This window comes from Dermochelys coriacea, chromosome 5, assembly GCF_009764565.3.
Source record: "Dermochelys coriacea isolate rDerCor1 chromosome 5, rDerCor1.pri.v4, whole genome shotgun sequence".
Taxonomy (NCBI): domain Eukaryota; kingdom Metazoa; phylum Chordata; order Testudines; family Dermochelyidae; genus Dermochelys; species Dermochelys coriacea.
Window position 1 is genome coordinate 13307893 of NC_050072.1, and position 16004 is coordinate 13323896.

At 43.2% G+C, this 16004-nt stretch overlaps 1 protein-coding gene across 1 annotated transcript in view; it reads right to left on the bottom strand.

The window, feature by feature from the left end:
- Positions 1-16004, bottom strand: part of LOXHD1 (lipoxygenase homology PLAT domains 1) — a 299746-nt gene that overhangs the window by 130943 nt on the left and 152799 nt on the right. The window contains exons 16-17 of the mRNA XM_043514533.1: positions 9031-9185; positions 5166-5326 (exon numbers count right to left, since the gene is read on the bottom strand). Coding sequence (XP_043370468.1) covers positions 5166-5326; positions 9031-9185 — 316 coding nt within the window. The remainder of the gene's footprint in view (positions 1-5165; positions 5327-9030; positions 9186-16004) is intronic.

The window sequence follows — 16004 nt, forward strand, 5'->3', positions numbered from 1 at the left end:
TGCAGAAGAGAGACACATGTAATGCCATTTCCCCCACCCCAATCTCCCCACTAATCTTTTGTTGGTTGTCGGATATGTAATCTACCCCGTATTCTTGCCTTTCACTCTGTAAAACATGTGGCTATGTGTGTTGGAGAGGTTTAGTGGTAGTTATATCAGCATGAAGAAATATTAGTTTAACACTGTGGTAGGTTATCAGGTGTGATGTTCGCCCTGGTTGGTGAGTGAGACGGACTGTAGGGTTATAGAAGCACAGCTATCTGTGTTGAAGAATGAGAGATTGATGTAAAGAATTGGAGCCAAGTGTGGAGTGTATGGAGGACACATGAAGAGTGTACCAGAACATGTGTCTTACAGAAGGAAGTCTTTGTATTAGTCGCTGGTTTGGGGGTTTTTTACCTGTTGCAACTGATCCTTAGTACCTGTGTGTTGTGTAATCCTTGATGTTGATTCAGTGGTCCCATTCTTGGACAGGTATCCAACAACTAGGGAATTAAGTCATCACAAAAGTCAAGATGCCTCTGCATACATGGAACTTAAATGGGGTGCCCCCAGAAAACAGAACTTAATTTCTGCCCACTCCATGATCCTCTCAATTCAGAATGCCCTTCGGGAAGAGAGAAGCCCCTGAGATGGCTGACTTTATGCCAGCTGTTTTTTGTGCTAATCTAGCATCAGTCATCTTGGAAGCTGCTTCTTCTGTTGCTGGTGTATATGTGGTTGTTTTTGTATCCTTCGCTGTTGGTGGTACAATCACCCAATATGGAGTGAATCCAAGGTCACCTCCTGAGCCAAGGTGAAAGAATCAAAATGTCTTCCACAAGAAACAGAGCTTTGGGTGCAGAAGGGCAAATATTAACTGCTTCCCTGGTGAAGAAGGGAGTGCCGCAAGGGAATTCAAGAAGAAAGACTTCTCTGGAGAAGAGCTTTGCTCTTTGCCAGGGGCTACTGATGAAGAGGCAAGGAAGAGTTTAAATCAGGTGTGGAAAGCTTGCTACAGGCTGTGAAAAGAAAGATGGGAATAGACCACCAGCAGAAATGACTTAAGGCAGCTACCATTGCCCAATCTTGTGTTAACCAAAAGACTAGCAGGCTGTGGCAAGGACACCGTCTCCTCAAGCAGCGCAAGATGAAGACATGTGAATAATGATAGATGAGTGCTTTTGATTTGCAATACATTCTTGTTTCTCCTTTTTTCCCACAAAGTGCCATTCAAATGTTGTTCCACTGGTGTCACAATGGAACACCATAAAGCACTTGTATCTACATATTTGTTCTTTGTACATCAAGCTCAAGGTACCTCCCATGCTCAGCAGCAAGGTTTGCAAAAATTCGGAGGGACAAAAGAACTCTATGTATAATGAACGAGGTTTAGAATAATGTCAACTAGGTTATATATATACACATGACATTAATGGATCAACACATTCTAAACACATCAGGCCATTTAAAATAGCATTCATTCGACCTAACGGCCAAAGTACTTGTTGTACAAAGTGCTTGTACAAGCACTTGGTTTGCAATGTAAAATCATCAATAATCCCTAGGTAGTTTATACATATCTGTCTACATATTTCTAACATATACATACCTCAGTCTGGTACCACTCTGAGCTGCACACACTATCAGGCTAAAATGATGTTCTGTAATTCCATATTGTACAAATATTTACAAAACGCACAATGATGTGAACCACAAGAAGTTCAGATATCTGGGTCAGGTTTGGACACTTATCCAAAGCTTATCACAAATATTCAGATTTCTTGGGTCTGCAAAGCTGAGCTAGAAATATCAAGCCATATTCCCAGCCGATATAAAATCATTTCAGTGCTGGTATAATGATTTACACCAGCTGAGGATCTGGAGATTGGACTGTCTTTGATTTCCATTTCAATTCTGCCTGGGATATTATGAAAGCAGCCTCTTTTACTGAATGTCAGCTCCTCCGCTCCTGGCCTTGCACAGAGCCCCAGAGTGAAAATGAAAAATAAAAAACCTAAGCTTTGATCCTCAAAATAGGTGTGGTTCTAGGTTTGGGTGGGAAAAATGGTTCTTATTTTATTCACCCCTTTCACCTATCCTTTTTATTGTTAGCACTATTTATGTTTATAGCATCCAAACTGTAAAGTACTTATAATATACAGATGGCTTCAGTCATTGCATTGAATGGTTCAGTGATTCACTTTGAAAAAATCTGAATTATTCTAATGTCAGAAAGTCATAAAAGATTTCAAGGCATCCGAATGATGAGCTAGCACTCTGTAAAGAACACTCAGATATTAGCGAGACAGGATGGGTGAGGTAATATCTTTTATTGGACCAACTTCTGTTGGTGTGAGAGACAAGCTTTTGAGCTTACACAGAGCTCTTTGAAATGTACTTCAAAGGATCATTTTTAACGCCCTGACTCTGAGAATAACTCTGAGCCATTACATTTTCTTTACAGCAACTACTTTGGTAGTTTAAAGCACAGGACTGGGAGACATTACTCTGGGATTCTAGTCCTGGCTCTGCCACAAACTCACTGTTAATAGATTTAGTTTCTCTGTACCTCACTTTGCTAATACTCCTTGTAGGACTGTTGTGATTTAATTAGTTGATGTTTCTCCAGTGCTACATAAATGCTTATTGTTAAAATCTTTTAAATTAAGAAAAATCTTAGCCACATGTTTACACACATAAATGAGAAGAACAAAACAGACTTCAGTGTGTTACATGGAAAGGATATCCATGTTGGAGTCCTTGCGGCATCAGACATCATGAGAGCTGTGTAACAAGCACCCCACAATGGAAGTATTTCCTATATTTTAGTGCATCCAGATCGGTGGGAGAAGGTTTAGCATTTTCTGCACCAGTATGATCTCTTCCTGTTGGAAGAAGGTATTTGTGCTCTGGTTCTGCTGGATCACAGCAGAAGCAGCTGAGCTCAGAGCATGTCTCTGGACCAGTCCTAAATAACACGACACAGCAGAAAAAAAATATGATTTCCCCTGGACTTTGTGTTATAGGTAACAATTGAACATAATCAGGCCACAGAAGAGAAGGGTGATGTGTACAACAACATATCCACCAGCTGGCAACAGATTGACTGAGACAGATGCTTCCCCTGGCCTTTCTGAACTGTAGTCTCTACATCTCACTACCACTTGCTTGCCTTGGCTCATTAAGGAAGGGCTGCTCCTCCTAACCAGGTTTCTAGAAGTATCTGTATCCTGGAGGAGCAGGCCCCTCTGAATGATATCCAGAGCAGCAAGGGAATTGGAGGTATCCCTGGCCAGCAGGAATGGAAGCATCCAAACGCTGCGGGTCATGGACAAGTTTATTCATTCCTATGGAGGATGTGGGTGAGCACCTTTGCCTTCAGATACCTCAAGCCTCCATGACATGTAGACTGTCATTCTGCTCCAGTTTCTCATGATCCTGCAAAAGACGCAGGCACCAGAGGCGATGGTAGGAACAGTACTCCACTCACTCCCACTCTGTTGGTCATGTGACCATTTCCATCTGAGAGGAACGGATAATGGTGGCACAAGGACAGCAAAACAACCCACGTGAGTGACAATGGTCTCACTTGGACAACAGATCATGGAAAACACAAGAAGAGCAGAATCCAATGATTCATGGTGCGAAGGCTGAACGTGCAAGCTGGATATTCTACAGTCAGGTCTTAATCTGCAGCCTCTTGTTTATGGTTGTTGTTTTTAACGGTCAATGAAATCTTTTCTTCCACAACTGGATGGTGTGCCAAATGCTTTAGTGTAACCTTACTAGAACAGGATCTTCACCCCAAGTGGGATGAAGGCCATTAATTAGGTGGCTTAAATCATGAGGTTATTCAGAAGTAGCCATTAATGTGAGCTAGATGTATCACATGGCTAGACTTGTGAGGATCTCTGAAGATACTCAGCATAACAGTTCTTAATGTGGACATTTCATGTCCAAGTCAATGCCTGTCTGGTTACTATATTGTGAGTTAACTTATTAAATGGGTATTAAAAAGTAGTGGGTTTATTTTATGGTTATGGGGGGCTATAGTTTGGAAACTTGCCCAATTTTCGCAATGAACATGTCACATCTCGTGTCAAATTCTACATCACTGGCAAGTTGGCTTTGCTCTCTGTTATGTGATGTAGCTTTAGTAATTCAGTGGGCCTCATTCTGAGCTCACATTGTTTTACACTGACTTCAGGGGAGTAATTGCTGGTTATACCAACACGAGCTCAGAATCAGACTCAGTGGCTTTACATTTGTTGGCAATTTGAGAATAATCATATTAGTATATAAAATTCTACTAGTCCTGTGGGAAGAGTGTGCCTTATTTTTTTAAAAACAGGAATTCATTGTTATTCTGCGGAATTCACCCTGCAGAGCATGAAATCCTCTGCAAAGAAAGGTGGGATTTGAAGGACCCAGGACACTATGTTAAAGCTGTGTCTGCAGTGTTTTTTACCTGGCTATTGATTATTTGCACTTTCCACATTGAGGCAGATACTGGCTAGCACTTGTGTGTGTGATGTGAAAATGAGTGCTAGCTATAGCTTCTCCAAGGGAAGCTTCAGTTCCAGCACCTTCTTTCCGGCCACTTATTGTCTTGAGGAAAGAGAAGAATACATTTGTAACTTGCCCGGGTGGCAGAGTCACGGGCCCTTTTTTCTTCGATTCCCACCTGCCCTTGGACAATCTGCACTTCCATTTCAGTGGTGAGTTTTCATGACAGAATCTTATCGATTTTGCATACTCCCAACAAGAGACTAGCATGCTGCAGCTCTCAGGATCACAGGACATGCACGTGGGGGCAGAAGAAGGCCCCCCATCTGCAACAAAACTAGGAGGCTGCAGTAGCAATGCGAATGTTCCTGCAGCAGGAGCTTGCATTGACAGTGGATTCATCACCGGAAGGTTGCATTTTGTCTCTGGGAAATCCTCAGCCCCATTGGGTTAATCACTGCAAAGTTTATTCTTCAGATTTCTGCCTATTTAGTAGGAGAGGGCCATATTATACTTAATCTCCCAATCCACACATTTTGTTTTCAGGCCAAGCAAAAAAATTATCTGGAAGGATTTAGATGAGCTCAGAAGAGTCCAACCCTGAACAGTAATTAGGCTCTTGAAAGTGTGATAAATCAGTAAATACAGGCATCATTTGAGAGCATCATTTCCAGTACCTGTGGCATGGGAATTCCACAGCCTGACTTTCTGGCTGCCCTTCTTCCCTCACTGTCACTTTGTCAAGGTACCAGCCACTGCTTCCTCCTTTGCCGTCATGCCCTATCCTCACCCTCCTCACCTGCTTCAGAGTCACTGATTCAATGTAGAACTCATCAGCCTTTGACAGAGAGAAAAAGAAACAAGATTAGGGAATATTGCTCCTAAGAAACAAAACGAAACACAAGCATTTATTACTGTGATCAAACCAATCCCAGAGCTGCAGGATGGAGAAGATCCCTCAGAAGCAGATGAATGGATTAAGTTCAAGTTAATTTACCAAAGAATGAACCTGAACATCTGTGCTAGACTCATATTGATTGATTGATAAAGGGATTGATAAAGCAACGGTGGCCAGAGCTTTTGGGTGCTTACTCCTACCCATAGTCTCATACCTCCCCCTAGTAGGGAGGAAGGATGGTCCAGTTCTAAGGGTGTTGGCCTGGGACCTGGGAAATCCAAGTTCAGTTCTCTGCTCTGCCTCAGACTTCCTGGGGAGCTAGGGTAAGTCTCTGTGTGCCTGAGTTCTCCAACTATAAATGGAGATGGCACTTCCTCACCCCGGGGGGCACTATGAGGATAAATACATGTAAAGATTATGAGGTGTTCAGATACTCCAGTAATGGGGCCATATAAGTACCTTAGACAGACATATACACAGAGAGGATCACTGTAGTTTATCATGCTCCTGATGCAATCACAAGGGCTCCTTGCTTTAATGCCTGGTTAGGCAGGAGAAAATTGGAGGGAACATAGTGTTGTTGTGCATTTGTCTCTTCTCTCCACAGAAAGCACAAATTTGCTGCTGGTGGCGGCCTGTCTTCGTTAATGTCCAGATAGAGGGTTAGGAGGGTGACAAATTTTCCCAACCAGGAAAGAGTATTACAAAAATATCAGCCACTACTTTCAAAATATGTTTTAAAATATTTCAGCAAAACTGTCCTTTCAAAAAAAAGGCAGCAAAAACATACTACTGAAATTTTAGGTGCTAAAAATAATGGGTGTGCTTGTGTGAGCAAAAATTATGTACATAAGAAAGGGTCATAGGATTAGACTCACAAATACCTATTCACTGATCAAAACCTAGCAGGTTTGACCTAACTTAATGAAATTGGCTACACTGGACCTGATTCTGAGCTCACTTACCATACACTGGTGTAAATAAATGAGCATTTACCATACTCTGGTATAAATTAAGTCAATGAAATTACACCAGTGCAACCCGCTAATTTATACAAACTAAATTGGTTTAACCTTTGCTTACATCAGTTTAGCTTGCATCGGTAAACTACCTGCTTAAGCGAAACTAATATAAGATAGGGTTATACTGGTTTAAGTGCATCTAGATTAGAGGTTTGCACTTTTTATTTTTACTTATTTCTATTTGTTTTTTATTTATTTTTAATTTTTAGTTGATTGATTAGTTGATTAAATTTATTTAAACTAGTGCATTTTTTTGAATGGACATGTTCTGTTTGGTCAGAGTTAAGCCCTGTATATCTTTCTGTTTCACTCACCAGCTTTCAGTTCACCCTGACTAAAGAACAATTATTCTTTAATGCATCCCAGGTTAATTTATATAGTCTGGCTGCTATTACAGCATGAGCAGGATTTCTAAAATTTATTTTTGCTATTATCCACTGTTTATTTCATGCAAATTGCCATACAACTCATTCTTATAAGTCAGAAGCTAGCTATTATTTGTGTCTAAAATATGTTTCTGGCGGAAATGAACTACAATGATTATGATTTTGGAACATCACAGAAACAGGCTTCCAAACTAACAGAAAAATGAGACTTGTTTTGCTATCATTTGGTAAGAGGTAACTTTTCCTCCAGTTTAAAAATTGTTACATTGTAGACTGGAATAAATCATCCCATATTTTTAAAGTTCCTCTTACATTTTGGGCCTACTTTTTAAAACTGGGCCTATAAATAGTGCCTGAAAAAATATGTATGTGCATATATTACACTTGCAAAATGCACATTTGCATGAGTAAATTTCAATTGAATACACAGTTTTCAAGCACAGTTATGCATCCTACCATGCAAATGCCAACTGTGTGCACAACTACAGGTTTTGTAGACACAAATAAGGGCTCAGTTCTGCATCCTGGAAGCCCCCAAAACTCCCTGTGACTTCTAAGAATTTCAGTGGGAGTTTGGAAGCTCATCCGATGAAGTGAGCTGTAGCTCACGAAAGCTTATGCTCTAATAAATTTGTTAGTCTCTAAGGTGCCACAAGTCCTCCTTTTCTTTTTTCTAGAATTGTAAAATCAGGTCCCATCTGTGAATGTATATTTTGCAGGAACAATTTAAATGGCCAGTTTTAAAGATCTCACCTTTCCTATTCACATTTTCTTGCCACTTAAAATTTTTAATTAAAAATGACTTTAAAAAAACCTCACACACAAATGGCAAATTTGAGTGATTCTCTGATCAGATTCTCAAATTCTACCCTTAGAGATACATGCCTAGCTTTTAACAGCTTAAACTGAAAACCAGAAATCCGAAGTATAAGGCACAATTGAATGCATATTAAGTAGGTTGACCCCATGTGTCAGATCAGTGCATTATTTGCTTGTTAATGATACAGTGGCCTTAGCTACTAGTTAGCCTTTCTATTATTCCATGCTTTGCACAGAAGCAGTGCACAGTCTCCATCCCTGGCTTATAATGGGTGAGGAGGTAGGGAAAAGCTTACAGGGATGGACAGGAAGAGTAGGAAGCAGTTGGGGCCAGGTCAGAAGAAGGTAACTGCTCTGCCCTTCCTGCTGACCAGAAGAATGGAGGCCAGGAGTATTTATATCCCATGCAACCTTGGGGAGGCCCTCTTTTAACTGCATTGGACTCACACAGCAAAAGGACCGGGCCCTCTCTTGACCTGCTGTGGGCATTACGCTCATTGCCCTTTTCCTTGGGGCACTGGGAAGGAACTTTCTCCTTACTGACAGATTGGCCAAAGCAGGTTGGGTTTTCTCACCTTCCCCACAGCAGGTCTGAGACCATGTGAGAAGGAGCAAGGGTGGGGGAGGAGGAGTGCAACTAATACCACTTAGTCTGTAAAAGTTGTGGTGGATGTCCAGTGCAGGTACTTAGTACGGAAAGGACCATGGTGATCGGATAAAATGGATTGGAAAAGAAGATGATGGAAAGTGTCCCTTAAGGAAGCTGAGTAAGAAGGGCTTGGAGTTCCTGTGTCTCATAAAGCGGGGAGCTGGACCCACCCTCCTTTTATAGTGTCCTTAACCCCTCTTATGAGAGGAGGGCGGCGGGGTCCCAGCAGCAGGATAGCTGGGACTTAGTTGGGGATCATGTGGAAATGATTAAGGAAAGGATGATGACCTGCACTGTACAATTGGTTACCAGATACTCCCAGACATTTAAAGAGAATAAAATTACAGCCTAATGACATCACATCCATTGCCTCCTGTCTTTCTTCTGGTGTGGCCAGACAATGTACATCCAGACATTGTCAAGCAAAGGGCATTCCTCCCTCTCACCATCCTCCTCACCTAACCCTCTCTCCACTCAAAACCTATCAGGACACTTCTGTCATGCACATGATTTCCACTAACCCCCCAATGTCCCAAGAAGTATCAGTGCCAAGCTTGCAGTTGAATCTCCTGAGGTTGCAGCTGCTCCTATGCCTCAGTGCAACATGTAGCTCCTGTGATATCAAGGTAGTATCGGCAATGTTTTAAAACAGTCCTAGGAACCACATTCCCCCAATCCGATTCCCAAAGGAGCTCAGTTAGTTGCCAACTGTCTCACTTTTTAAGCAGCATGCTCAGACAGGCTTAAAGGGCCACGGTGCCAACTTACACTGCCTTTCTCAAATTTATTCATGGTGTTTATGCTGTTATAGAGGATACGTTCCCCTGTATCTCCCTGGTCCCCAGTGAGATTGACAAAGACGTTGGCGTCTGTCCCACTTCCGCTTACTGTCCCAGTGCAAACGGTTACCCGGTACTTTATCACTGTGAAGACACAAATTAATAAAGCAACTTCAGAATGCAATTTATTGTAATTGAAATTTATTTAATTTTCCAAAATTAATTCCAAACATTCTGATTCACAGCTCAAACTTTCACTAGGTAATTTTGCTAATGTATTGGCTTTTACTTTACTAATGCCGCAAGTCAGTACATTGCTACAGAAAAAAGGAAAAAAACCCAGAGTATAAACACCAACTCTGGTTCCCCTTTCTTGCACGTTACCAAAGAATTCAGAAGGGAAAGTTGGTTGCAAACTTGAGAAAGAGCTTTAGGGTGAAGAGACATTAAACCTACCAATAAACAGACTGATATGTTTTAGAAAGAGAGAGTCCAGCCTTAGGCTTCCTTCCTATTTTTCCCCATTCTTTGCAAGCTAGCCAACCAGCTATAGGAGTAATCTGTAAGCACTCGAGAAGATACATGTGAGCTAGTTAGAGCCAGATACCGGTAACAACAGATTTTCAGAACTAAACAAAGAGAGGTGCAAACAAACTCACTCACCTGTATGCAGCACAATTGCTACTGAGCTACATGAAGCTCAGCACCTTGCAAGAGTTTGAAAAGTAATCAATTCTTACAACAATCCCTGTGAGGCAGGTAGACATCCTCATCCCCACTGAAATGTAATAAAGGGGCAAAGCAGCCCATCCTGTGCAGCTGTACAGGAGACTAAGGGACTTAAGGCACCCACTTACTTCCCTGCCTTGGATACCTGATCATGGGTAGAAGCATAGAGATAGATATAGCCTCTGCAGAGCTGTGATGCCCGCTGCCATACACATGGGCAGGATGGGGTGGGGAGTGGGCAGAGCCTTGAGCCTGGCCACCAGTGTGCACACTAGTGTAGCTACACTGGCATGCTGGGAGAGGTGCAGGCCGGGTGCAGGTTACATGCCCCACCACAACCAGGCAAAGATGGAATGATGAACCTCAGAGTCACAGTCTGCTTCCTGCACTGCTTCTGGGCTTGCTTGGGGCTCAGGCCAAAACTATGATTTAGCCTGGTTGCAGTTCAGTGGTGAGCTATCCCTTTGGCCTCTCTTCTCTATCGGTACCTCCTTCAAGTGCCAGGTCGACGCCTGCATTTCTCTCAGTGTGGAATGCCATGATTCATCTCCCTTTTAGATTGGATCACCAGGTTCTACCATCCCATTTACCAACCGCATTACCTCAGCAAGTCCAAATGGCTTTGGCCCCTGCAACAGCCTCCTCTCCGGGGGCTGTGACCGGTGTGAAAATGCTGAGGCAAAGAGTAGCTTGTTCCAAACAAAATATTATTAAATAGCAAAGTTAATGCAGTTAAGGTTGCTGGGAGAGAGCTTATGCCCCTCTGGAATGTCAAGTTCAGCAAAACTCTCACTTCTGAAAACCAGAAAATACAGAGTTAATGTAAACACCCATGTAACCTTAACTCTGCCCCATGGAGCTGGCAATAGCTACTGGGAATTATCTGCATCTACTCCAGCTGCATTCACTGTGTTAGGTGTAGCTGTATTAAATGGTGGAGAAATAAGTTAGAGCAGTTTGGAAGAGCTGTGCTTGATATGAGGAGACCTGGGGCTGAATTCCCCCGTGTGTTATCAAAGGAAAGAGGTGCATGTGTACCTTGAGGTTCCAGTCTTTGGCATTTCAGTACTGAATTGTGTAGCTTGTGTCAGTAGCAGGGCACTGGGGTGTTCTTGCCATGGGTATTGTCCTTAGCAAGGTGGGATATGAGAGCAGTCCATGGATTTCATGGTTGGTATAAGAAAGTATAGGTTATGGTGGTGTCTTGTGTAACAGTGTGAAGGGGTTGTAAAAGGTTTTGAAGTGATTGTTACATTTTCTAAGTGTGGTCATGTGTCAGGCAAGCAGGCTCAGTGTTTGAGCACAACACAAGTGCTGGTAGCACCTGTCCATTAGAATGAAAAGGCAGAGTGGGAGCGTGTGTGTATGTGTGTGTGTGTGTGTGTTATGGGAGTACTGGCACGTCGCTCAAAGAGGGCAGAGTTAAGGTTACATGGGCATTTACCTTAACTATTTATTTCCTGGTTTTCAGAGTTTGACTTTTGCTGAACTCGACCTTCTGAAACAGCATGAGCTATCGCCTAACAAGCTTAACTCTATGTTAACAAAGTGTTTTGCCATTTAATAACACTGTATTTTGAACAAGCTACTCACTGCATTTTATGTCATTTCATTCCCCAGTTTTTTAAATAAAAAGAGAAATGTTCATTGTAGGATTTAGTGGTCTTTTAGACAGTTGTAGTTCTCACCTAGGTTTGCAGTTGTTATATTATTTTGGCTAGGTAATAATCATGAAACCTAGATTTTATATAGTGCTTTTCATCAGTAGATCTCAAAGCACTTTACATCATTATCCCCATTTTACTGATGGAAAACTGAGGCACAGACAGGTGAAGTGACTTGCCCAAGGTCACCCAGCAGGCCAGTGGCAAAGCTAGGAATAGTCCCAAACCAATGGTCTTTCCACTAAGCCACATTACTATGTGGTCCTTAAGTACTCCTTCCACTCCTGTACATTTAGTTATACTTGAATGGGGATAATGATTGTGCTTTGAAATGTTTGCAGTATGTAGTTATTAACAGGGCAGGTGAGAGAAATCTCATCCACAGTCTAAGTCCCAAAATTGTGATAATTTTATTACAGGTTTCAGAGTAGCAGCCGTGTAGAGAAAAGCGGTGTCTCTCTTGCTCCCTCCCCACCACCTGTCCTGCCATTTCCCACAACATGTAGCTCCCCCACCAACATTTCCAGATCTTCCTCCTCCCCTCATCCCATCCCTTCAAGTCATTAGTTGGCCTGTAGAAGCCATTAACACATAAGAAGTTGATCCTTGCAGTCTCCTGCCCTGTAGTGCTGTGACAGGCAACAGCTTACTGCAGGGCTGCATGTTACCTTGATTATGTAGCCTGAGCTGCACACTGAGCTGGGCCCCTGTCAAGGTTCCTTCCCCACTCTGAACTCTAGGGTACAGATGTAGGAACCTGCATGAAAAACCCCCTAAACTTATTTTTACCAGCTTAGGTTAAAACTTCCCCAAGGTACAAACTATTTTACCTTTTGTCCCTGGACTTTATTGCTGCCATCACCAAGTGTCTAACAAATATAACAGGGAAGGAGCCCAGTTGGAAACGTCTTTCCCCCCAAAATCCCCCCCCCAAGCCCTACACCCCCTTTCCTGGGGAAGGCTTGATAAAAATCCTCACTAATTTGCATAGGTGAACACAGATCCAAACCCTTGGATCTTAAGAACAATGAAAGAGCAATCAGATTCTTAAAAGAAGAATTTTAATTGAAGAAAAAGTAAAAGAATCACCTCTGTAAAATCAGAATAGTAAATACCTTACAGGGTAATCAGATTCTCAAAACATAGAGAATCCCTCTAGGCAAAACCTTAAGTTACAAAAAGACACAAAATCAGGAATATACATTCCATTCAGCACAACTTATTTTATCAGCCATTTAAACAAAACAGAATCTAACGCATATCTAACTAGATTGCTTATTAGCCCTTTACAGGAGTTCTGACCTGCATTCCTGCTCTGGTCCCAGCAAAGGCAACACACAGACCGAGGGAATCTTTGTTCCCCCCCCCCAGCTTTGAAAGTATCTTGTCTCCTCATTGGTCATTTTGGTCAGGTGCCAGCAAGGTTGTCTTAGCTTCTTAACCCTTTAAAGGTGAAAGGGTTTTTTCCTCTGGCCTAGAGAGATTTAAAGGTGTTTACCCTTCCATTTATATTTATGACAGCCCCTCACTCCAATTACCCAGTACCCATGCCCAGATCAGACTCCTGCCCCAGTTTCCCCAGCTGTCCCTGGCTCACCCAGTGCACCCCTACTCCATACCGGGACCCTCCCACTCACAGTCTGACCATTCCCCCAGGGGTGATATGTACCTTAACTATACATTTGTGTCACCTTCAGCCCCTCCAAACCTCAGATCCCAGCTCACAAGGAGGGGCAGGGAGCGGCGCTCACGCACCCCAAAAGGAGCAGGGTATCCCATGTCTCAGGATACACAACCGGCAGGGAGAGGGGCCCTGCAGAGGGGTAGCACTCTCCCAGATCCCAGCACACACACAGAATGGGAGAATTCAGGGCTGATAGATCCCTACCACACCCCAAAAAACACCCTACTTCTTCTTCTTCCCCTCCTGTTGTCTCCCCTCTCACTCACCCTAATCCTTTTCCCTCCCATTTACCAGCATCCCCCAAATCCTCATCCCTCCCCTGCCACCCACTCCCATGTATGCCCCTCCCCATAATACGCTATATCCTTCACTGTAGATCCAAACCCCTCTTCCTCATTGCTACTGTTGCACCTCTAATCATCCTCCTTTCCCAGTGAGCAGTTGCATGTGTAATTTATTTTCTTCTCAAACATAGTTTCAACACCTACTGAATATCCTGCTGCCCTCAGACTACATTTCTCAAAAACAAACAACGCCCCCCCACCCCCGCAAACAAACAAGAATCTTGACAGAGGCAGATTTCCCCAGAAGTTTACAGATCATTCTCAAATTTCTGTCCAGGGTTGGTTTCAAAGTTCAAAGTTGCTAGAAGCTGTGAACTTAATGAAATGCTGGGGAGGGGGGTTTCTATTTTTACTGGGGCTGTATCTAGGGTTGCCAGGTGTCCCATTTTCAACTGGAATGCCCTGTTGAAAAGGGACCCTGGTGACTCTGATCACCACTGACGGGGCCGTTATAAGTCTGGTTGGCAGTGCAGTGGGGCTAAGGTAGGCTCCCTGCCTGCCATGGCGCCGTGCAGCATGTCCACCCTCCAGCTCCTATGCATAGAGGCAGCCAGGGGGCTCCGCATGCTTCCTCCACTCCAAGTGCCAGCTTCGCAGCTCCCATTGGCTGGGAAACACGAATCCCGACTTAGATAGATAGGAGGGTTGGATGAGGGGCTCAGACTCATCCAGGGATAGGGACTCCCATATCCCAGCTCACATGGGGAAATAAGGAGAGGAGACTCAAACTCCCCAGATAGACAAGCCCCCCTCCAGAACATGGTTCACATGATGGGAGCAAGGAATGGGGTTATACCTGTGTAGATAGGCTGAGGGGGAGCCCAGATCATGGCACACACATGGGAGAGGAACGTGGGGCTGACAAGCACACCTGTCCCTATTTTGTCCCATTCACTTTATCACTCACCCTCATGTCCGCCTTCCCAGTGTCCCATCGTCTCCTCCCACTGCCCCAGTCCCTATCCCCTCCCCAGCTCCCCCATTCCCCACTTACTCTTCTACCACTCGTCACCCTCCCCTCTCAACCAGCATTTGCTTGCTTAGTTTCTGTTCTTTTCCAAAAATAGTTTCAGCACCATTTGATTATTTGCTGTATTCAGATAACATGTCCCCAAAACAAACACCCCCCTTTGATAGGGGCAGATTGGAGCAATATGCTGCTTCTTTTATTTCAGATTTCTGCCCTTGGATGGATTGAACTCAGAGTACATAAGGCACAGCTCAGATTCAATGACTGTAACATACCATCAGAGTCATCCAGGTATTGTGATGGAAAGGTGTCTTTCTAGATAGTTAGCCTATCCCTCTGCACAAGCTCGGTGTAATCTGGTAGGCATATGAATAAACCCATGAGATTTAGCATGCCTAAATGGAGAAGTAAACTCTTTTTGAAATAACATTTTGATTATATTTCCGACAAAGGGACTGTTGATACCATGCACTCTGTTGTGGTCACCCTCGCGTGTTCTGAGATCCTGGCATGATTATCAGAGATTACCTCTCTCCGTGACCAAAAAAAAAAATGTTGTTAGAATGTGTCAACTTTAAGACAAGCTGTTTTTTCTGGGGGCTGTATCTCAGGAACCCCTTAGTCAAATGGCTGCAAATATAGCTCACTGACCATACCTTATGCCCCCATAAGGCACACCAAAATTCAAGGTAATCTGATTAACCATATAGATTTTAGAGCACTTAGAACAGTCGAGCTTTAAACAGAAAGAAGGTTTTAATCTTAACTATAGCAGAGCAAGTGCTGTTATAATTTATTCATCCATAGGAACACAGGAAAAGGATTAAAACAACAGCAGCCTAACATATGTTGTCTAACCTAAATTTAACATTTGCCTCATGCAATTGGACCAGCCTAATTTAGCCTCGGTACCCCCACCCCGTTTTCCTGGGAACCAAGTTGCAGCCTGATTTTCTGTAACACGGCTGCTACTCTGAAACCTGTAGACCATGTGTCTCCCTGTCTCCTCAGAGGAACAGCTTTTTAACCACTTTCTAGCTCTTTGTTTGAGAGTTTCAGATTAAAAGCCCCTTAAACTGGAATGTCTCTCTGCCCCCACCCCATGAAACCACCCAGATGCTGATTTTACATTAGTGGAGGTACACCTCAAAGGCATTATCACCTCCATTGTCTGTTTGAGTACAGATTACTGGGGCTGTCTCCAGCCATTGAGTTTTGGTTCCTACAAAGCTAACTAAGGCTGATTTAACTCTTTGTTACCCATTAACCAGCAAATACAATAACCACCAAGCCCACAGATATATGTATAACAGTCCTAACCGATAATACATATAACGCCAACATTCTTCTCAAGCCCTAAAGAAGCAGCAATAAAATTTTTCACCCTGTAGTGTCTTGCAGCTGAGGACCTCAACGCATTTTATCACAGAAACATAGAAATGTAGGGCTGGAAGGGACCTCAAGATGTCATGCAGTCCATCCCCCAGGGGTGAGGCAGGATTAAGTGTGTTTAAGTATTTCTGAGAAGTGTTTATCTAACCCTGTTTCAATCACAGGGATTCTGCACCTGTG